Source organism: Schistocerca gregaria, chromosome 1, assembly GCF_023897955.1.
Source record: "Schistocerca gregaria isolate iqSchGreg1 chromosome 1, iqSchGreg1.2, whole genome shotgun sequence".
NCBI lineage: Eukaryota > Metazoa > Arthropoda > Insecta > Orthoptera > Acrididae > Schistocerca > Schistocerca gregaria.
This window is the reverse complement of record NC_064920.1, coordinates 846,718,076-846,742,044: the sequence shown is the minus strand read 5'-3', so window position 1 is coordinate 846,742,044 and position 23,969 is coordinate 846,718,076. Positions and strand designations below refer to the sequence as shown.

Here is a 23,969-nt window from a genome sequence, read left to right as displayed (position 1 = left end):
GCTTCCGAGATTAAGGCAGAGCTCACCATCTGCAGCATCGTCAATAGAACCAACTGTGGTCCTTTGGTGCAGAGCCAAATGGAGGGACTGAATCAGAGGCTCAGGCGATTCTGTGACCGTGAAATCTGCAGATTCCTTGACTTGCACCATTGGGTGGTGGGTTTCCAGGTTCTGCTTAATAGGTCAGGAGTCCACTACAAACAGGAGGCGGCTACATGGGTAGCGGGGGCTGTGTGGAAGGGACTGGGTAGTTTTTTCAGTTAGAGGGTCTCAGGGAATCACAGAAGGGGCGTCCGTCTAAAAGTGGGCAGGGAAAACACAGTAAGGTAGTTGTAGAAACGATTGATATTGTAGTTGTAAATTGTCGTAGCTGTGTTAGGAAAGAACCAGAGCTCCAAGCCCTAATAGAAAGCACTTAAGCTCAAATAGTTGTATGTACAGAGAGCTAGCTAAAGACGAAAATAAGTTCAACCAAAATTTTTTCAAACAATCTGACAGTGTTCAGAAAGGATTGATTAAATACAGTTGGTGGTGGAGTATTTATTGCTGTCAGAGGTAGCTCGCCTTGTAGTGAAATTAAAGTAGATAGTTTGTGTGAAATAGTATGGGTAGAGGTTATACCTGACAATCGGGCTAAACTATTAAGTGGATCGTTTAACCGACCCCCGACTCAGAAGATATAGTTGCTGAATAGTTCAAACAAAACTGGAGTCTCATTTCAAATAAGTACCCCGCTCATACAATTATAGTCGCTGGTGACTTCAATCTACCCTCAATATGCTGGAAAAATTATACGTTTAAAGCCGGCAGCAGGCGTAAAATGTCATCCAAAATTGTACTGAATGGTTTCTCAGAAAATTATTTTGACCAATTAGTTCACGAGCCCACTCGAAGCGTAAATGGTTGGAAAGCATACTTGACCTTTTAGCAACAAATAATCCTGGACAAATACTGAGTATTGTGACGCATACAGGGATTAGTGACCGCAAGGCAGTTGCTGCTAGGCTGAATATTGTAACACCTACAACCATCAAAAAGGAATGCAAAGTATATCTACTTAAAAAAGCTGATAAAAATCTTCTTATTGCCTTTTTAAGAGACAGTCTTCACTCCTTCCAATCTGATTATGTAACTGTAGAAAAGTTGTGGAATGTTTTCAAAGAGGTGGTATCGACAGCAGTTGAGATATATCTACCACGTTAATTAATAAGTGATGGTACTGATCCCCCATGGTACACAAAAAAGGTCAGATCGTTGTTGCAGAAGCAACGAAAAAAGCATGGCAAGTTTAAAAGAATGCAAAATCGCCAAGATTGGCAAAGTTTTACAGAAGTTCGAAATATAGCCCGTACTTTAATGCGAGATACTTTTAATAATTTCCACACCGAAATTCAGTCTCGAAACCTGGCAGAAAACAACAATGGCGAAGTCACTGATGACAGTGCCACTAAAGCAGAGTTATTAAACACAGTTTGCCGAAACTCCTTCACCAAAGAAGACAAAGTAAATATTTCTGAATTCCAATCAAGAACAACTGCCAAGATGAGAAACATAGAAGTAGATATCCTCAAGTCACACCAATACTCAAAAAGGGAAGTAGGAGTAATCCGCTGAATTATAGGCGATTTGCAATAGGGTTTTGGAACATATACTGTATTTGAACATTATGAAGCACCCTGACACATAGTCAGCACAAATTCAGAAAATATTGTTCTTGTGAAACACAACTAGCTCTTTATACTCATGACGTAATAAGTGCTATCAACAGGGGATGTCAAATTGATTCCATATTTTTAGATTTCCAGAAGGCTTTCGACACCATTCCTCACAAGCTGCTTCTAACCTAACTGAATGCCTACAGAGTATCGCCTCAGTTGTGCAACTGGATTCATAATTTCCTGTCAGAAAGGTCACAGTTCATAGTAATAGACGGAAAGTCATCGAGTAAAACAGAAGTAATATCCGGTGTTATAGGCCATCTATTGTTCCTAACCTGTATTAACGACATACAAGACAATCTGAGTAGCCATCTTAGATTGTTTACAGATGATGCTGTCATTTACCGTCTTGTAAAGTCATCAGATGATCAAAATGACTTGCAAAATGATTTAGATAAGGTATCTGTATGGTGAGAAAAGTGGCAGTTGACCCTGAATAAAGTAAAGTGTGAAGTTATACACATGAGTACTAAAAGAAATCCACTAAATTTCAATTATGCGATAAGTCACACAAATCTGAAGGCTGTAAATTCAGCTAAATACTTAGGGATTAAAATTACAAATAACCTAAATTGGAACGATCACACAGATAATATTGTGGGTAGAGCAAACCAAAGACTGTGATTAATTGGCAGAACACTTAGAAGGTGCAACAGGTCTACTAAAGAGACTGCTTACACCATGCTTGTCTGTTCTATTCTGGAGTATTGCTGTGTGGCGTGGGATCCGCATCAGGTGGGACTGATGGATGACATTGAAAAAGTGCAAAGTAGGGCAGCTCGTTTTGTATTATTGTGAAACAGGGGAGATAGTGTCACAGGCATGATACCTGAATTGGAGTGGCAATCATTAAAACAAAGCTGTTTTTTGTTATGACAGGATCTTATCATGAAATTTCAATCACCAGTTTTCTCCTGCAATTCCGAAATCATTCCGTTGGCACCCACCTACATGAGGAGAAATGATCATCACGATAAAATAAGAGAAATCAGGGCTCTCACAGAAAAATTTAAGTGCTCGTTTTTCCCATGTGTAGTTCGAGAGGGGAACGATAGAGAGACAGCTTGAGGGTGGTTCATTGAACCCTCTGCCAGGCACTTTATTGTGAACAGCAGAGTGATCACATAGATGTAGATGTAGAGAAATATATTTTTGAGATGAGTTCTTGATTCAAACAGCTGGATACACTCAAGGCTTTATTGCAAATTCATCATTAGTGAGCTGTGAAAGTGTGAAAAAAAAAATCACTGTTCTACTAGGCTTCATTTTTCTGAACTAATTTATACTGTTTTTCGTTTGCATAATACTTTCAATCTTGCATAGTTTTTCCATTAGTTGACCATGCAATTTGACACCAAAGAAACGGGTATTGGTATGCATGCTCAAATACTGAGAGTATATATAAACAGGCAGAATACAGTGCTGCGGCCAGCAATACCTATATAAGACAACAAGTGTCTGGCGCAGTTGTTAGATCGGTTACTGCTTCTACAACAGCAAGTTATCAAGATTTAAGTGACTTTGAATGTGGTGTTATAGTCAGTGCATGAGTGATGGGACACAGCATCTCTGATGTTGCGATGAAGTGGGGGTTTTCCCATACGACCATATCACAAATGTACTGTGAAGATCACAAATCAGGTAAAACATAATATCTCCAACATCGCTGTGGTCAGAAAAAGATCCTGCAAGAACAGGACCAATGACAACTGAAGAGAAGCATTCAACGTGACAAAAGTGCAATCCTTCTGCAAATTGCTGCAGATTTCAAGGCTGAGCCATCAACAAGTGTCAGTGTGTGAACCATTCAGCGAAACATCATTGACATTGGCTTTTTGAGCTGAAGGCCCACTCGTGTGTCCTTGATGACTGCCCAGCTTTATGCCTTGCCTGGGCCTGCCAACACTGACACTGAACTGTTGATGACTGGAAACATGTTGTGTGGTCAGACGAGCCTCATTTCAAATCGAATTGAGGAGAAGGATGTGTACAGGTATGGAGACAACCTCATGAATCCATGGACCCTGCATGTCAGCAGGGGACTGTTCAAGCTGGTGGAGGCTCTGTAAAGGTGTGGGGTGTGTGCAGTTGGAGCAATATGGGACCCCTGATACATCTACATACAACTCTGATATGTGACACTTACATAAGCATCTATCTAATCATCTGCGTCCATTCGTGTCCATTGTGCAATCCAATGGACTTGTGCAATTCCTGTTGGACAGTGTGACACCCCAAACATTCAAAATTGTAACAGAGAGGCTCTAGGAACACACTTTTGAGTTTAAACACTTCTGCTAGCCACCAGACTCCCCAGACATAAACATTATTGAGCATATCTGGGATGCCTTGCAATGTGCAGTTCAGAAGAGATCTCCACCCCCCTCATACTCTTATGGATTTATGGACAGCCTTCTTTCTTTCTTTGTGTATGAGGAATGTTTCCTGAAAGTTTGACCGTACCTTTTTGTAACACCCTGTATATTGATGGTTGTGATACTTGAAACTGTGTTTTCCATAGCCCATTTTTGAACTGCACTGCGTAAAGTTACAACAGTTTTCAGTGTCATATGTTTTTCTGGAAAACATTGCATCTCATGAATTGCAGCTTTCAAGCACACATTTCAGTTAATGCAATAAGCAGTTATAACCATAAAAGCTTCACAGTTACACCAAATGTGTACAGGCTGTTAAAGATGCATGCACAAATTCCAGCCTCTTTTTTCAGTCTAGAAGTGGATCCAACAAGACAACACAAGATATTGTAAACCAATGTCTTCTGTGATCAGTAGCATGTGGAAATCATGATAACATAGACACTAATGCTGCCTCTAGTTCTTTTTACAACATACATCCTTCTGAGAAAAGAAACAAAAAAAGCTATCTCAGTATTGCTCTAAAAATTATGTCTCATCTTAGAAATACATTCCTGAACATTTCGTCCAAGTTGCATCACTACAGGGCTGTGCACCTATCCTATGGAGATAAGTTTTTAAAAACTTAGTATGCTATGTAATTCTAACTATATTTGGAGTCACAACAATGACGGTCGAGTTTAGGCTCGCTCTGTGCACCTACATCACAAATTCTCCATCAGCCAACGAGCATTCAGTAGTGTTCTGAGCACTCTGCTGTGAATGTTGAAGCCAATGTGAGCATTAAACAGAATCCTAGTAAGCTATATAGGGAATTTTTATTCCGTTTGTTGTGAGTTGTCATGGCTGACGTTGGTGGTAAGTGACAAAATGTACACAAAAAGTGCCCGCAGAATACACACCTACATCAAGTGCAATGCTTGTATGTGCATACTGCAACTGTTACTTGGAAATGGCAACAATGTAATCCCCATTCATCTCTCGACCTGCATGAACATCAGACTAAAGAAAATCATGATCATTACATTTTTCTTAACATTTTGAAACCGTTTAATGTCAACACACAGGTGTTCAAAATTAAACTAACAAACCACTATTTTCCTTACCTGTGTCTAATTCAGAATAAAATCATAACAAACTGTTAATCAGCTGTCTGTACGACTGTGTTCTGCACAGAAGATGACATTCCAGTCAATGGACAACCATGGCAACAATGACGTCAGGGCACTTATGAAATGAGGTAGTTTTTGCTGGTTGTTGTGTACAGTCACAGATGGTGCAGTATGGCATAGAGAAGATGCCCAACAGATTCTCTGCGACAGAGGCCCATAGAAAGAAGGGAAGCAGGGCAGTCAGAAACTGATTTGGCCCGATGGTTAATGTGAATTGTTCTGTGTTTCTTGGATGTGGTGATGGTTTATATAGACCAAAACTTTATCCCGAAGACCAGGGCAGGCTTGACCACATGTGACTTCAGAAGAGAAGACGATTATTTGGCTGTAAGGGCACGATGTTACTGCCTTAGTACTACATGGCAATTGGCATGTGAGCTTGCAGCATCCATTGGGCGTGTTGTATCGAGGCAAACACTATGCAGAAGGCTTCAGCAGAGTGGCCTTTATTATCAGAGATGTGCCGTATGTCTACCTTTGATGCAGCTTCATAGAAGGGAATCTCTACAGAGGAATCAACGACATGCCACCTGGACGATGGAACGGTGGGCCAATGTTGTTTCCACAGATGAGTCCCAGTCTGGAGAGTGATTCTCGATGGATTCACATCTGGAGGGAACGTAAGCACAATTTCTGAGACCAAACATCATGGAAAGAGACTGAGATCGAGGAGGATTCCGAGCATTGTGTGCAGGCATTATGTTTACCACTCTACCTCTTTTCATGTAATTGTAGTGGTCAATTCGCAAGGTTTAACTGCTGTCTGGTATAGTGACGAGATAACCTCAAAGAGCATGGGTGGTTGATGTTTCCTTAGAAATGGAAGATATTGCATGCCTGGCATTGCTTGCTTGCTTTCCCAATTTGAATCTCATAGAGCCTATCTGGGACGCACTTGGGAGATGTGTTGCATCATGTCAGCATCCACCAGCCACTCTCCAAGACTGCGACAGCCGTAGCTACAAGGGTAGGTAAGAAGTAGTGCTCAACAATTACACTACCAAAAAGTTTAACAAAAAAAAAAAAAAAAAAAAAAAAAAAAAATCACAAAGAATTTAAATCTTTCATCTACTTTTCTACATAGTCACCAACTTCCTAAATACATTTCTCCCATTGTGGTACCAGTTTCAACAGGAGAATGATGACATCATCCCCAGAATGCCCTGTCATTGCCATCCCTGTATTGCTGCCAGAGGTGATCACGTCTGATACTGAGCACATTAAACAGTTTCAGAATGTGTGCAAAACCGTGAAATTGGAAAAAAATGAAGAACTTTTTGTCTACTGTCATGCATGTTGCAGTCGTTTGTGTTCTGTATTCTTTACATTGTTTATACTGTAGTATCACCTGTTCACACCGTTTGTGGAAAAACAAATGCAACTTTGCAAAATTTCCTTTTGCTACTTTAATTTTGGACATCAGTGCTCCATCTTATGTGTTATATTGCCAACTATGGTATATTTTGTTTTGTTTTGCACATAGTTTACTTGCTGATCTCAAGTTTTGAGCATTTCTCATTATTCTAATTAACCACCAAAAGCCATTCAGTTTCAGTAGTCAGCCATTGGTGATGTGCTCACACACAACTGCTTTCATAATTATTGGTTTCTATGCCCACAATGATGGACTCACTAGCAGTTTGGTTTGGTTTTGTTTTGTGTTGACTGTATAAACTGCCATACTGGGGATTAATTTGGTTTGAGTTTACACAATCCTATATACACTCCTGGAAATTGAAATAAGAACACCATGAATTCATTGTCCCAGGAAGGGGAAACTTTATTGACACATTCCTGGGGTCAGATACATCACATGATCACACTGACAGAACCACAGGCACATGGACACAGGCAACAGAGCATGCACAATGTCGGCACTAGTACAGTGTATATCCACCTTTCGCAGCAATGCAGGCTGCTATTCTCCCATGGAGACGATCGTAGAGATGCTGGATGTAGTCCTGTGGAACGGCTTGCCATGCCATTTCCACCTGGCACCTCAGTTGGACCAGCGTTTGTGCTGGACGTGCAGACGCTTCATCCAGTCCCAAACATGCTCAATGGGGGACAGATCTTGCTGGCCAGGGTAGTTGACTTACACCTTCTAGAGCACATTGGGTGGCACGGGATACATGCGGACGTGCATTGTCCTGTTGGAACAGCAAGTTCCCTTGCCGGTCTAGGAATGGTAGAATGATGGGTTCGATGACGGTTTGGATGTACCGTGCACTATTCAGTGTCCCCTCGACGCTCACCAGAGGTGTACGGCCAGTGTAGGAGATCGCTCCCCACACCATGATGCCGGGTGTTGGCCCTGTGTGCCTCGGTCGTATGCAGTCCTGATTGTGGCGCTCACCTGCACGGCGCCAAACACGCATACGACAATCATTGGCATCAAGGCAGAAGCGACTCTCATCGCTGAAGACGACACGTCTCCATTCGTCCCTCCATTCACGCCTGTCGCGACACCACAGGAGGCGGGCTGCACGATGTTGGGGCGTGAGCAGAAGACGGCCTAACGGTGTGCGGGACCGTAGCCCAGCTTCATGGAGACGGTTGCGAATGGTCCTCGCCGATACCCCAGGAGCAACAGTGTCCCTAATTTGCTGGGAAGTGGCGGTGCGGTCCCCTACGGCACTGCGTAGGGTCCTACGGTCTTGGCATGCATCCGTGCGTCGCTGCGGTCCGGTCCCAGGTCGATGGGCACGTCCGCCTTCCGCCGACCACTGGCGACAACATCGATGTACTGTGGCGACCTCACGCCCCACGTGTTGAGCAATTCGGCGGTACGTCCACCCGGCCTCCCGCATGCCCACTATACGCCCTCGCTCAAAGTCCGTCAACTGCACATACGGTTCACGTCCACGCTGTCGCGGCATGCTACCAGTGTTAAAGACTGCGATGGAGCTCCGTATGCCACGGCAAACTGGCTGACACTGACGGCGGTGGTGCACAAATGCTACGCAGCTAGCGCCATTCGACGGCCAACACCGCGGTTCCTGGTGTGTCCGCTGTGCTGTTCGTGTGATCATTGCTTGTACAGCCCTCTCGCAGTGTCCGGAGTAAGTATGGTGGGTCTGACACACCAGTGTCAATGTGTTCTTTTTTCCATTTCCAGGAGTGTACATATAATTTTAAATTCTGTCTTTGGTAGCTGCAAATAACCTATAACATTTTGAGGTTACCCATTGACAGTCCGTGAGCTACAGCTACGAGGAAAGCTAGAAAGTAGTGCTCAACAATTTTACCACCAAAAGGATTAACAAAAATCACAAATGAATTTACATCCCATTTCTCCCATTGTGGTACCAGTTTCAATATACCCTGTCCATAGAAATCTGTTTGATTGGAGTATAGCCATCTACGGACTGCTGATTTCCCTTCTGCATCTGTTGCAAAGTGTTGGCCACCACGAATTTCTTCATGGGACCAGACAGACAGTGCAAGGTCTGGGCTGTATGGTGGATGCTGGAGCACCTCTCACCCAAATTTACTAATTTTTTCATGAACAGGAGCAGCAACGTGGGGGTGAGCATTGTCATGACATTGTCAACATTAATGTTGTGGCATTTGTCATGAAAGACTTGATGCAAATTAATCAAAGTTTTAATGTAGGCTGCAGCATTCACAGTGGCCCCTCATTCAGCCAAGTCCACCAGTAACACACTGTGCATATCCCAGAACCCTGCATAAGCACTTTCCTAGCAGACTGAGTCACTTTGAATCTTTTTGTACTGGGGAACCAGCACGTTTCCACTCCTTAGAGGCAAGCTTGTTTTGGGGCATGTAGTGGTACACCCACAACTCATCACCAGCGATGATTCCTTTCAGAAAGTCATGCCCTTCTGCAGCGTAATGCATTAAGTGATCCAAGCTTGTCATCATTTGCTGGCTCTTGTGGTTGTCTGTCAGGTTCTTGGGCATCCATCGAGCACTAATTTTATGAAATTTCAACATGTCATGAACAATATCACACACTGCATCACAGGAAATGTTGAACTACTGCCATAAGGTTCGCACTTGCACAGACTGATCATTCAAAATTGCTGCCTCAATGGCTCTGATATTCTGCGGGGTTGCAGCTGTTACTGGCCACCTAGAGCATGGTGAATCACTATGGCCCTTTTGGAAGATGGACACCACTTGGAGACATTCCTATGGTCCATACAGTAATCCCCATGCATGCCACACCCTGTGAATTTCACTTAGTTTATGCCTTTTAGCCCACAAATATCTAACTACATTTTGCTGCTCTTTACAAGTTGCAGCGGTGTGTCGTAGGTCTCTAGAAGAGCGTAGCGTTCCAAATGATTGGAAAAGGGCACAGGTCATCCCCGTTTTCAAGAAGGGACGTCGAACAGACGTGCAGAACTATAGACCTATATCTCTAACGTCGATCAGTTGTAGAATTTTGTAACACGTATTATGTTCGAGTATGTCTTTTCTGGAGACTAGAAATCTACTCTGTAGGAATCAGCATGGGTTTCGAAAAAGATGGTCGTGTGAAACCCAGCTCACGCTATTCGTCCACGAGACTCAGAGGGCCTTAGACACGGGTTCACAGGTAGAAGCCGTGTTTCTTGACTTCCGCAAGACGTTTAACATAGTTCCCCACAGTCATTTAATGAACAAAGTAAGAGCATATGGACTATCAGATCAATTGTGTGATTGGATTGAAGAGTTCCTAGATAACAGAACGCAGCATATCATTCTCAATGGAGAGAAGTCTTCCGAAGTAAGAGTGATTTCAGGTGTGCCGCAGGGGAGTGTCATAGGACCGTTGCTCTTCACAATATACATAAATGACCTGGTGGATGACATCGGAAGTTCGCTGAGGCTTTTTGCAGATGATGCTGTGGTGTATCGAGAGGTTGCAACAATGGAAAATTGTACTGAAATGCAGGTGGATCTGCAGCGAATTGACGCATGGTGCACGGAATGGCAATTGAATCTCAATGTAGATAAGTGTAACGTGATGTGAATACATAGAAAGATAGGTCCCTTATCATTTAGCTACAAAATAGCAGGTGAGCAACTGGAAGCAGTTAATTCCATAAATTATCTGGGAGTACGCATTAGGAGTGATTTAAAATGGAATGAACATATAAAGTTGATCGTCGGTAAAGCAGATGCCAGACTGAGACTCATTGGAAGAATCCTAAGGAAATGCAATCCGACAACAAAGGAAGTAGGTTACACTACGCTTGTGCGCCCACTGCTTGAATACTGCTCAGCAGTGTGGGATCCGCACCAGATAGGGTTGATAGAAGAGATAGAGAAGATCCAACGGAGAGCAGCGCGCTTCGTTACAGGATCATTTAGTAATCGCGAAAGCGTTACGGAGATGATAGATAAACTCCAGTGGAAGACTCTGCAGGAGAGACGCTCAGTAGCTCGGTACGGGCTTTTGTTAAAGTTTCGAGAACATACCTTCACCGAAGAATCAAGCAGTATATTGCTCCCTCCTACGTATATCTCGCGAAGAGACCATGAGGATAAAATCGGAGAGATTAGAGCCCACACAGAAGCATACTGACAATCCTTCTTTCCACGTACAATACGAGACTGGAATAGAAGGGAGAACCGATAGAGGTACTCAGGGTACCCTCCGCCACACACTGTCAGGTGGCTTGCGGAGTTTGGATGTAGATGTAGATGTAAATGGCAATATCATGCACACCATGTTTGTTTCATAGTTTAGGTTTCTCCCATTAGAGCTGCACACAAAAACAAAATACGCTCTATAGCGCAAACTTCAAATTACTTTGTCATGAAATTTCAAGTTTCCTTTGCAGTACCAGGGGGAAAAAATTATGCATTACTTTCCAGTTCTCCCTCACAATAACAAAGACTACAACCATATCTACCAATCTCCTGGCAAGTTGCATGTCAGTCAATTTTATTAAAGGGTGTCGTATTGATACCATGAGTCAGCACATCATAAGATGCCCTAAAAAATTTGATGTTCCAGTAATATTCAGGTGCCTGATTTGCCATGACCCACTGCCCTATTCCCAAAAGAAGGTCCAAAGTATTGTATCAGTTTTATGTAAAAATAAAAAGCTGTAGCAGTGATGCCAGTATGCAATTAATAATAAACGTGCAATTCCCAGATGGTCTCTCTCTCTCTCTACACCTCTACTTACTTTCGAAGTGAAGCTGTAACATGCTATAGACATTGATAGATGTATAAGACAAGAAAAGTAAATGTTCCAAATTCTTTTTCATATCTCTTACAAGCACAGTTTGAATGCGGAAATGTCAGTGCCAGATTACACTTGTTTCCACAGAAACTTCAACATAGGGCCCTGTTCAGATTGGTAACTTTCCTTTAGTGCATTCCTAAGACCTGTTTTTAAACAAAACAATGCTCTAATTTATATTGCAGCAAATGGTGAAGACCTATTCTTTGCATGTTTTATTGCAATACCTGCATTGTATGCCTATTGATTTTGTAAGGCACCCTCCGAACATGTGTGATGTTCAAAAGGTTGCAAACTGTCTTTATGCTCCCATCTAGTGTCTACCTTATCTTCACTCTTGTATTACTTTTGTTTTTCTTCTCTGTAACTTTCCTCTTTGAGTCCTATTGTCCCTGTGAAGCCACCTGACAGTGTGTGGCGGAGGGTACCCTAAGTACCTCTATCGGTTCTCCCTTCTATTCCAGTCTCGTATTTTCTGCTCGAATTTTCAGCAATTTTTCTAAGCCAAACCTATATTATATTCTGCCATGGCACCAAAATCTCAGCTCTAAAAGAGAACACACACCAGACATATCAGTTATTCAACTTTAAAATTAAGGTGTTTGATGTGAAAGAGATTGTTTGTGTGGTATGTACAGAAAATAAGGAAATAATCAAAAATAATATGTAAGAAACAGGAAGCCAATATGTGGAAACTGATTGCACAAATCATAAACCAATATTAAATCAAAAGCTCAGGTATATGGTAGTTTACTGAAATTTAGCAGAAATTAATTCACACAAAACACAGTCTCATAATTTTTAAAGGAGCCCTTTTTAATTTAAGAGCTCAATGTATTTGGTCGTTATGCTAGACTTAATAGTCAGGCTTGAATTTGAACAAAAATAAAATATATTCTATATAGTAATAAAAATAGATTATTTTTCATTTTGACGAAATTACACTCAATAACTGTGGTGATGGACTCTCTTACAAAATGGCCATTACATATTTATTAGTTCATGTTGATGCAGAGAGAGCCCCAAACATGCATATGCAATAGTTTTGAAAAAAAAAGAAGACATATTTTGAGTCTTATTAATGTCAAGGCATTAACTTTGATTCACTTATGTATTGTGCAAGTGTGACCAGTGTTCTGTTTCAAGACATTAGAAACAAAGATGAGAAAGACAGTACTGACAAAAGTTTCAAGATTATTCCACCACACAGTTATAGCAGCATGACAGAAATTGCCTTTTTTTTTCTTTTGCCCCCCAATGATATGGGCAGCAGTACCGGAAACATACATCTACTGGTAGTAGTAGCAGCTGAAAATCATTTGCAGAATTTAAAAATTGTACATTTTTATAATGTTGTGCTTCAGTATTAATTTAATATATTTACATAATCATATGAATATAATAGAGGGAAACATTCCAAGTGGGAAAAATATATCTAAAAACAAAGATGATGTGACTTGCCAAATGAAAGCACTGGCAGGTTGATAGACACACAAATAAACACACACACACACACACACACTCACACACACACACACACAAAATTCAAGCCTTCGCAACCAACGGTTGCTTCATCATGAAAGAGGGAAGGAGAGGGAAAGATGAAAGGATGTGGGTTTTAAGGGAGAGGGTAAGGAGTCATTCCAATCCCGGGAGCGAAAAGACTTACCTTAGGGGGAAAAAAGGAACACAAATATATCCCGTACGTGTGTGTGTGTGTGTGTGTGTGTGTGTGTGTGTGTGTGTGTGTGTGTGTGTGTGTGTGTGCGCGCGCGCGCGCATGCATGCATGCATGCATGCATGCATGCAAATTTATACCTGTCCTTTTTTCTCCCTAAGGTATGTCTTTCCACTCCCGAGATAGGAATGACTCCTTACCCTCTCCCTTAAAACACACATCCTTTGGTCTTTCCCTCTACTTCCCTCTTTCCTGATGAAGCAACCGTTGGTTGCGAAAGCTTGAATTTTGTGTGTATGTTTGTGTGTGTATCAACCTGCCAGCGGTTTCGTTTGGTAAGTCACACCATCTTCGTTTTTAGATATATTTACATAATCAGTTACACTGCAATGAAGATTATTTTTATTTGAACTATAGGCCATTTCAGCTACACAGTCAGGTTATCGGTAACAGAACATCTCATAAATTTTGATACATTTGTTGTATTATGTGTAAGTTACTTATGAATATTATTACTTTACATACGTTTTCAAGTCCTCACTTCCATGAAGTATCATTGTTTCTGTTGCTGTCTGTTTGTTGCTGATTATATTTTATGTTAATGTGGCAGTAATAATCAGTAACAAATTACAACAGGAACAATGATATTTCATGGACTTGATAAAATATGTAAAATTACATTATTCATAAATAACTTACATGTAATACCACAAATGTACAAAAATTTATAAGGTTTCCTACTACTGACAACCTCATGATGGAAAGCTGAATAGGTCTATAGTTAAAATATTCATTGCAGCGAAGCTGGTTACATAAATATATTATGTCCTTCAAAGACATTTATTACACAGCTGCCCAGAGGATTACAAATTTCAGTATTAATTTTAGATAACTCTACAGCCACCTCTGACAGATTGTTTTACAAGTTGCTGGTAACTACAACAAATAGAAAAGATGTATTTCAGACAAACTTCCACAAAAATTTATTTATTTATTCCTTCCCAGAAACTGAAAAAATAATGTAATTAGTTTTAAATAGTAACCATTGAGTTTCACAGGTACAGATCCTTACATAAGTTTATACAATTTGTGCATTGACTGCAGGTACTAAAATAAACTTATAAGGTTAAATATTTGTGAGGCTTCACGTCTCATTTGATATTGACTAAAATACACACCAGTATCAATGCAAACTGTAAAATCCAGGGGCTTTTTAGTACTTAAATACATTGAAATATAAACTGATTTGCTCCTGCAGCATGAGAGAAACATCAGTTTGTGAAATAGCAATTGTTGCATTAAATGCCCAGCAGTCACCTTGACCGAGTACCATACTTTAAGAAAGTTAAAAACAATAATCATGACCATACACTTTATTATACTTCTGAAAAGTAGTGAACATTCAGTCTTGTGAGACTCATTTTTTTCCATTACATTACATATTGTTTATACCAGGATTTGCAACAAATGTCAGGTAAATTACATTAACTAATTTAGTTTTACATACTGTGAAATCACTTTAATGAACTTTAATTTTTACAAATAATCAGTTGTGCAACAATACATCCCTTCTCTTATCACACATTGTTTACCTTATCAAACCACTTTTCTGCCGCCTTTACACACTCACCCCCCCCCCCCCCCCCCCCCTTGCCATCCTCTCTGTAATGTTAATAGTTAATCACTTTATATCATATTAACAAGATTAAACATCACATAAACTTGTCATAAAATGTTGAAGGATGAAAAACATGAAGAAATGAATGTACTGATAGATTTGGAAAAAAATTTTATAATAGCATTGTTTCTTCTCTATTCCCCCCCCCCCTCCCCCCTTTGCAAATGTAAATATGAGAAAATTATTTTTGGTTGCCTCCTTTTTCTTTAAGTCAAAGAATGAAGAAAATATGATCTCTTATACACACTTGTCCCATTATTTGTAGCACTTAATGTGGTTGCATTTACATTCTGCAGTGTTCCATTGTCTGGAAGGGGGTGGGGGAAGTAGCAATGTCACAGTTATGTATTAAGTCCTTTAATTGCAGTTCTGATCATAAGAAACCTTTCTGACATTGAGTCACAGAATAACTTGGGCCCAACTAAAAGGATCATTATGAAAAATATGTACTATATTACTTACATACCACGTCCTGTTTTTGCACGAATTCAAACAGTGCAATTTAAGATGTATCATATTAATGGGAAATTTATGGGTAGATATTGTGGGAGAGGAAGACTCACTCTGCAAGAGCTACTTGGTGTCACAAAAGAGCTACCATAGCTTTTAGTGGGGAAAAAAATCCCTATTTTCTTAATATAATCTAGTTTGTAAAAGTAAACTATAGAGAGTATCTTATAAATGGGAAAAATTAGAAACAGAGCAAAGATAAAATTATCTACAAGTTTAACACTTGGAAGTGAAGAAACAGTAACATGTGCAGAGCAGAAAGATTACTTTTTAATTGCTACTGGAAAGCAATGAAAAAAAGGAAATGGAAGGCAAAACAGATCCTACCCAACTGCAACCCACATGAAATTTATCCCAAAACACAAAATAATGAAACACACCAGTATAACTAAGGTAACTAATAATGAAATGTCGAGGGAAAAGGAATGTGATTTTCAATGGATGCTGAAGGAAGTGGGTATTAATGTCAACAACTTTACAGAAATAATTAATTATTACAGCCAACATATTTGTCCCAGCAGAATCCGCAACTGTATTAATAATTAAAACAATAATTTATTCTTCAGTCTCAGCTGCAAATTTTTAATACATGACATGTTTCAATCTTCAGATCTAAGTAGCTGCATCAGCAACCTTTGTCTGTGTCGGAAAGTCACAGAATACTGTGTTATATGAGGTTCTGACATAGGCAAGGCAGTTTGCTGATGAAATTAGATCTGGAGATGATCCAGAGAAATCGAAACATGTCATTTAATTAAAAATGTGCAAATGCAACTGAAGAGTAAATTAACATATTGCATTTGCTCCAGAGAACAAGCAAATGAAAGCACAGCTGCTGGAATAACAAATGTGAAGAAGCATTTGGACAAAAAAAATATAGTTTGGAATGAACTGTATAGCATGAAAACAAGCAGTAATTGGAGAATATATCAGTTGGATTAGAAGCAATGGGATAAAATGATTAGGGTGCAAAAGAGGGGCTTTGAAAAGGAGAAGGCTTGAAACTCCAGAATAGCACATTAAAAAGTATAATAGAAAAGACTGTTACAAAATAATCAAGAACTGTATCTCCGAGTACAATACGCAATCACTATGCTTCAGGAAATAAAATAGAAAACTACTGCAAAGCAATGAAGAAGAAAGCTGCAGTCTACTGGCAGCATATTTGAAAAGCTATTAACCTGTGGGATAAAAAGACACCAAGCAACTGGAATTTCATGACAATATTGCAAATGAAAATTCAAAACTATCAAAGACTGATATGATTAAAATTACAGCAAACAATTACAACACAACAAAATCCCAGATGAAGACGGCCTCACAGCAAAAATTCCAAAAGTGAATGGAGATTTAAGTTTCACAATTACAAAAGGAAAACCATATAAGATCTGGTACACCAGCTCTAGGAAACTGTACAGTTTTGTTAATTCACCCACTCAGGGCTGGTTAAAGGCCCAATTGACACAAACCACTGCTTGGGGGCACAAAGCTGAGAGGGGTTCCCTAACTGTAGGATTTATATATAGAGCATATTACAATTAGTAGTGGTGGCGCCATGCTGTACACGGTGCACACCACAATTAGTACAATAAGATGACTTGGACAAAAATGTTCAAGGGAAAAGGGGGAAGGTGCCAAAAGGGCAGTCGCTTGTGTGGAAAAATGTTCTCTAACTGGCCCTGCACCCATTTCATAAAAAGGGGGACCAAAAATATCAATATTTACAGAGACAAATTTTATTTCTGCCCTTAGAAAACAAAATCTTATTGGCTGCTCTTCTGAACATATTAAATCCTCAATTAGACAAACAAATTGGAGGGTATCCAACTGGATTTAGAAGTAGCAGATCCTGCCCAGAGAAAATTCTAAATCTTAAACAAATAATTAGGTACATGAAATAACACACAAACACACACATTTTTTGTGTGTGTTTGTGTGTTATTTTATTGTGCCTGTCTACCGGCACTTTCCCGCTTGGTAAGTCTTGGAATCTTTGTTTTAATATATTTTTCCCATGTGGAAGTTTCTTTCTATTTTAATTAGGTACATGCAAATACAAAATAAAAAGATAATGCTAATATTTGTTGATTTTAAAAAGATTGGCGATTCGATAAACAGCAACTACTACTCAAAACCTTGAAGGAATTTGCAGTAGATAAGAAAACTACAAAAGTATATAAGCAAACTTAAACAAGTTAAATTTCTTGGAACAACTTCTAGTACCTTTCAAATTGTATCAGTAGTGAGGCAAGCAGACAGTTTGTCATCATGATTATCCAACTTTTTGATGGTAAAAGTTAATAAGGGAGTGGAAAATAAAGGAATAAAAACAAAAAGTTAAGAATTACATTAAGTTGGGTAGACCGAGAGAAGCAATAAATTGTTTGACCACTGCACACACTCTCATAATGATGATAATACACAAAAAAAGAACGATTGGAGCTCATAAGGTGACAGCTGAAAAGGGAAGTCTGCAAATGCCTTTTGAAAAAACAGAATACATGACCAATGAAAGTAACTCATCAAGAATTTTAAAAACCAAGTACAGCAATATCAAGAAAACAGATAACTTTAAATTTCTGGGTGATAATATAAACAGAAGAAATGAAAAGAAGCAATTAAAATTGGAAATGAAAAAAATAAAAGGGCATACATGAAAGCAAGAAACCTGTAGAATACAAAAATGTTTTTCTAAAGAGGTTAAATTGAGACATTATAATTACAGTAGTAAAACCAAAGTTCTCTACAGCTTGAAAACATCACTATTGTTTGGATGAAATACAGTACAAGAAGATACAGAAAAGAAAGGGGAATCTTGCAAAAAATATTAGGTGTAATCAAGAACAAACATGGAAATTGAGTTTTGAGAACAAATAAGGAAATATACTCAATCTGCCCTAAAACAAGAGATGAGATCAGGGAAAAGACGGTTAAACTCTACAGAGGATGAAAGAAATGGATGGAAAGGCAAAACAAAAAGGGAATCAGAAGAAATTCAAATTGCAGAGAAGGCCTTACTCAACATAGACTACTTCAGACTAGAAGCCATTAAATTCAAAAGCTTCAGAAACACAAAACAAACAGAAGAACAACTGGAGTCAAATGATCTGAGTAAGACAAAACAAGCTTATTATGAGAAGAAGAGAGTTTGAGAAACAGGTGCAGGAAATGGGAAATAAATAGTTCTTTTGATGTGGACCTTAGTTGGCCTGTTTTCAGTTATTTAAGAATAACTTAAGGGAACATGATTACTAAAAAGAAATTACTGCCTCAACTGTTCCCACTTCTTTCTTTTCCCTGTCAGCCACACAATACAGATTCTAACTTAAGAAAACCACTGTCTATCAGCAAAATAACCACCAAAATGAAACTTCAATATTACTGAGTCAGAATTGTGAAATGGGGTGAAGGTTCACAGTTTCCATTTGTTTCCTACGGTGTCCATTTGTGGCTCACCAATGCTTCTAATTTCAGTCTACTTTTCTCTTCTTGGAGTTGTCAGCCGTCACTTCAACTTCTAGGTCTCATCTGTTGCTAGACTTTCATTTGTGATTCCCCCACATTCGTTGATCCCCTTTATTCAGATTATCTCATTAATTTCTGATTACTGTCATTTCCTTTAGCCTGTCCTCTCATGAGATGGATGAAGGAATCTCTGTTCTATACTTAGCAGAAAATCATGACTTTGATTATACTTCATTACAATTACAAACAGCAGCTTCCTTAACACTAGATGTTATAACTACTTTTTTTGGAACACAGATATAAATAACAGAAATAAATATCAGATATAAATATCATTAAAATGTCTATATGAAAGAAGAAAACTTTTTAGTAAATGGCTAAGACAGAAGCAAATGCACCAGGACAAATGCACCAGGGCTAACAGATGCACAAATGTAGTAAGAAAAGGTTTCTCAAGTTACTGTACTTGTGTCCTTGGTAAATTTTGTTTTTTGGGCACTATAGAAATATGCCAGTCAAACAAAATCACTAAAGATGCATATTTCTGAATTTGATTCCACCTGAGCAAGTTAGAAGTAAATATAAGTGTCAATCTGTGCATCAGACTCCTGTATTTTGAAACAAGAGTAATAGTCAGGTAACTTGTTTCAGCTGCCTTGTGTGTAAGGTTTAGGTCGATTTACATATTTAACATTGTCTCATAATAGTTTACAATATGTAACCATTTTTTTCCTATTTTTTGTATGAAAGTGTTCATATATAGTACAACTGAACATAAGCAGATAAGCTACCCTCATCTGACAAAAACACAAATGAGTTTTGAGTCTTTCTTTTTTCATCTTTTCAAAGCAATACATAGTTAATTTGACTTCAAACAGATTACATATACTACAGTAAAAGCATAGTTACCACAAATAAAATATGACTGCCACATATTTTCTTTGGTCTGTTATTCTCAAGCTTTGCACTTAACATAAAATTCATCATTCCACAGAAGTGGATTTTTGTATTTTTACACATGTTCATACGAATATTTATACAAATATACATTGTATTGTGCATTTTGCTACAATGCAATATACAGCTGTCTAAGAAATATTGAACATAAATATGACCACAACCTCAGAAAATAACAACTTGTAAAAAAATCACAGATCAGCAATCACTAGATTATTATGGAAACTGCTTGCACCACAGAGAATATCTGCAATATTAAAGAACAAAAATATGCCTGTCACTCTAAAAGTAATTCAAATTCTAGTAAAAAAGCAGAAAATAAATTGTCCAGTGACTCATACTAAAGCAAACAAAGTTTAAATAACATATCATGCAATCATTTGGATATCAAGTGATGCTTTGAAGTTTCACAGAAGTGAAATATATGTTATTCATCATCAAGTTTCCATTGCAGCTTCATTTAATGTGAACACCTGTGGGAAAGTGATGCATGACACATTCCTTTTAACAACTGGATGTAATTAACAATATGTGCTATGCCCTGCCATAGATTTGCTCAAAATGTAAAGGGCATAATGAAGTGCTCACTGATTAAGCATAATTGCCAACAGTCATAAATTAGAAACGGGCAGAGAGGAGAGGATCACAAGACAGTGAGATGAATAATCACAGGCAGTTCTTGTGGTATGATAAATCTCTCAACATTATTTAATTCAATAATTACATTTGCCAAAAAATGAGGTATGTCACTTTGTTCTATAAATATCAAATAAATATCAGTAAATAAATAACATATGAAAGTTTCTTGCCCAGTTTTTTTGTGTGCATGTCATGCATATAATATGTTCAAATGGCTATTCCTCTATTTTACCATGCATGCACTAAGCATAGAGATATACAATTTCGATGTGATGTCATGTACATGGAATGATGACAATATACACTCAGTCTCTGTAAAGTTGATGTAAAACTCTTTGTATCAGACACTCTCTCCAAAATATGATTTTTAGAATTGTTCCTTTAACATAGCATTCATCTCACTATGAACAAACAGCACATTTAATTAAAAAGCATAGTCTACTATACAGCACCAGATATGAATGCTATGCCATGTCTTAAGTTAAACAGTCTTAATCTAGATGTTAAACAGTTTTAAAACCAATAAGCTCCATGAGTAAATACATGAATATGATCCCATGACTATGTAAATATGTACATATACATTTGACAGCAAATGATAAGTGTGTTTCTAAGACTCTGTAACACTTTCAGTGGGGATATAAGTACACAATCTAATTAACATTGTAATTGCATTGATATATTAAGGAACTAAATTTGCCAAACAATACCTGTCTCTCTAGCATAAGACACATAACATGTATAGTGATTCAATAATCTTAACCTTCAAAGGAATTCTCATATGAACAGATAAATACAGCCAAAATGCCAATTCTATGAATGGAAAAAAGAAATAAATGTGAGAACATTTTTTGAACCTAGCACCATATTATCCATTGGAATAAATAATAAAGAGGTAACTTCAGTTGTGAAGCTGTAATAGTAACACAGCACAATTCTTCACAATTATATAGTTCCCAAATAAATATGAAATACAAAATAAAGAGTTAAATAAATAGAATGGGTACATGAAGTTTAGTCACACAAACTACAATAAATAAATATATTTTAGTACGCTTTTGTGTTATTTTACAATTTTCTTACAAGCGACAACAATAATAGAAAAATGCTACAACTGTTTCACAGCTGGAACACAGTACTTGTACAACATTTTTCTCTGTCTTCATGCAATCAATTGCAGCACTGAGAGCTTAAATTGTATGTAAATACTTTTTATATATTTGTCAAAGATATGTGTACCATTACATCCCATCTCCCCGGCTTGTAATACAGGAAGATGTATAAATATGTTCTAAGCTCTCTGACATCAAATTCTCCACTACATCCTGGTCTAGTGCTGCATCATCAGAGATCATGTCTGGACACTGTATACTTTTGTTCTCCATAGTATTAGGCAGAATGACAGGTGAAGGCTTAACAGAAATCATGTTCACTGATACCATTAGAGGGAAGTTCAGTTTCTTGCTAAGGCACATTATTACAACCTATAACAGAAAGGAGAAACAAAAACTCTTATTGTTTGTGATTAAAAATGAAAAACTGATAAATAACATATAATCTGAAGTGCTATGACTATAAAGTCTAATGAGTATGACACAGTGGCAGAATGCCCTATTTGCCCTTTTCCAGCTATTAATGTATACAGGGAAACCATTTTAGGGGCTTTAAATCTGATGTTTCTTCTGCATGTGTGCAGAGTTTCTAGCAATTCCTACAGTTGCCAAAGCTGTAGTGAACCTCAAAAATGGCATTTAATCAAGACACTTGTTACAAGCACTGTGCTGTAATTGAATTCCTAGTTGTGGAAAAAGAAACCATGGTGAACACCCATAAATGTTTGTGCGCACTTTATGGTAATAATGCAGCCATAGGAATGCTATTGAACAATGAATGAAGAGAGATAAGGCACAAGGAAACTGCAGAAACTGATCTTAATAAACAGCCACACTCAGGACATAGTGTTAGAGCCACTGCTCCTGACATGGTGAAGATGCCATTATTAGTGCAGACTGGTGCGTGCTCACAACTCTCTACAGCTATCAATGAGCATTGGAAGTACATGTGCAAGAAAGGTGGGGAGAGGGGGGGGGGGGGGAGGGGGAGAGCTATTTCAATTTAACTGTTGCAGCAGCTTGAGGCCAATGAAGAGAGGGAACACATGCTCTCACACAATGCTGGCACAAGGCCATAAAACATGATGGATAAGATGTAGAAAAGTAAAACATGTGAAAGAAATGTTAACTGATACTGTCACAAATTCTAACTCTTAATAATAAATGTGTTATGAGGGAAAAATTGTGGGGCATTATTTACTGAACAACCCTCATACTAACTTGTGTTCAAGAGTCATCATGTACAACAACTAGTTCAGCCATTTGATATAACAATACACAAATTCTGTAAAACAACCTTTAACTAATTGTCTGTTGTCTTCTTTCTCCTAACGATGGCATGGCAACCTACATGGTTAGCATAAATAGAGCAAGAGAGGCACTCTGACAGGGCGACAATTTGAGCTGATCCACGTGACACTCTCTGAAGAGCTACAGTGAATGGAATGCAGTATTCCAAAATTGAGGCCCATTTCGACACAAAATTCCAACTTGTCATAATGCCTTACTCAACTATTATTCCAGTAAGAATAACATAATTTGCTTCCAAAATTAATATGGGCAATTCAATGACAGTTTCTCAAATAAGAGTGTTGCACAACAGATTTGTGCCAATGAAGTATATTAATTTTTTGTCATGCTCTGTTCTCATAGAACATTGTTTAATACAGTACTACAACAGCCTTGGGGTACTGATGGCTCCACTTCATTTTGTTAACATAAGAAGTCTCCAATACTTTTTATTTTATTTTATGGGCTTTCTTATTTTTTAATGGAATTTCTAAGACTTCTGCACCGAAAATTTAATTTTGACTTTCCAGCAAAGAGTTCATTGAAACTGACTTGCCTTAGAGATTAATCTGTTCTCCATGCTGGTATCTGAACCCAGATTTATCCTTTCAAGCACAGGACTGAATGAACCCTTAAAGTTCAACAGGAGAGAGAACAGTTTTTATAAAAAGCCTACATTTGATTTCTGCATTGCAACTTTCACTCGTCAGCACAGTGTTCACTCATTAAGTTTTAATTACCAAACCCAAAAACTAGGGTTATGTAATTAATTTTTTATATGTTTGGTTTGTTTGCTGTTATATCCTTGCACCACAGCACAGTAGCATGCCAGTAGAGGAGCCAAAACAAAATAGCACAGCCCACTGAAAAGTGAAGTATCATGAAATAATTCATTTTCGGTAGCAGCAGAAATGTTGCAGGCCAATACAAACCTCCAAGGAAGTCATTTCGATTGGCCTGACAAAGCTGCAACATTTTCACTGCTACCAGGAAAGTGGGAAAGTGCCGGTAGACAGGCACAATAAAATATCACACAAACACACACACAAAATTTCTAGCTTTCGCAACCAACGGTTGCTTCTTCAGGAAAGAGGGAAAGACACACACACACACACACACACACACACACACACACACACACAGAATGACAGGTGAGGTATGAGTGGCGGCAA

At 38.5% G+C, this 23,969-nt stretch overlaps 1 protein-coding gene across 1 annotated transcript in view; it reads right to left on the bottom strand.

Annotated features, from left to right (window-relative positions):
- Positions 1–14,117: 14,117 nt before the first annotated feature.
- LOC126272611 (protein germ cell-less) overlaps positions 14,118–23,969 on the bottom strand; it is a 120,713-nt gene continuing 110,861 nt past the window's right edge. The window contains exon 10 of the mRNA XM_049975559.1: positions 14,118–21,879. Within this exon, the coding sequence (XP_049831516.1) occupies positions 21,637–21,879 (243 nt within the window). The 3' untranslated portion in view covers positions 14,118–21,636. The remainder of the gene's footprint in view (positions 21,880–23,969) is intronic.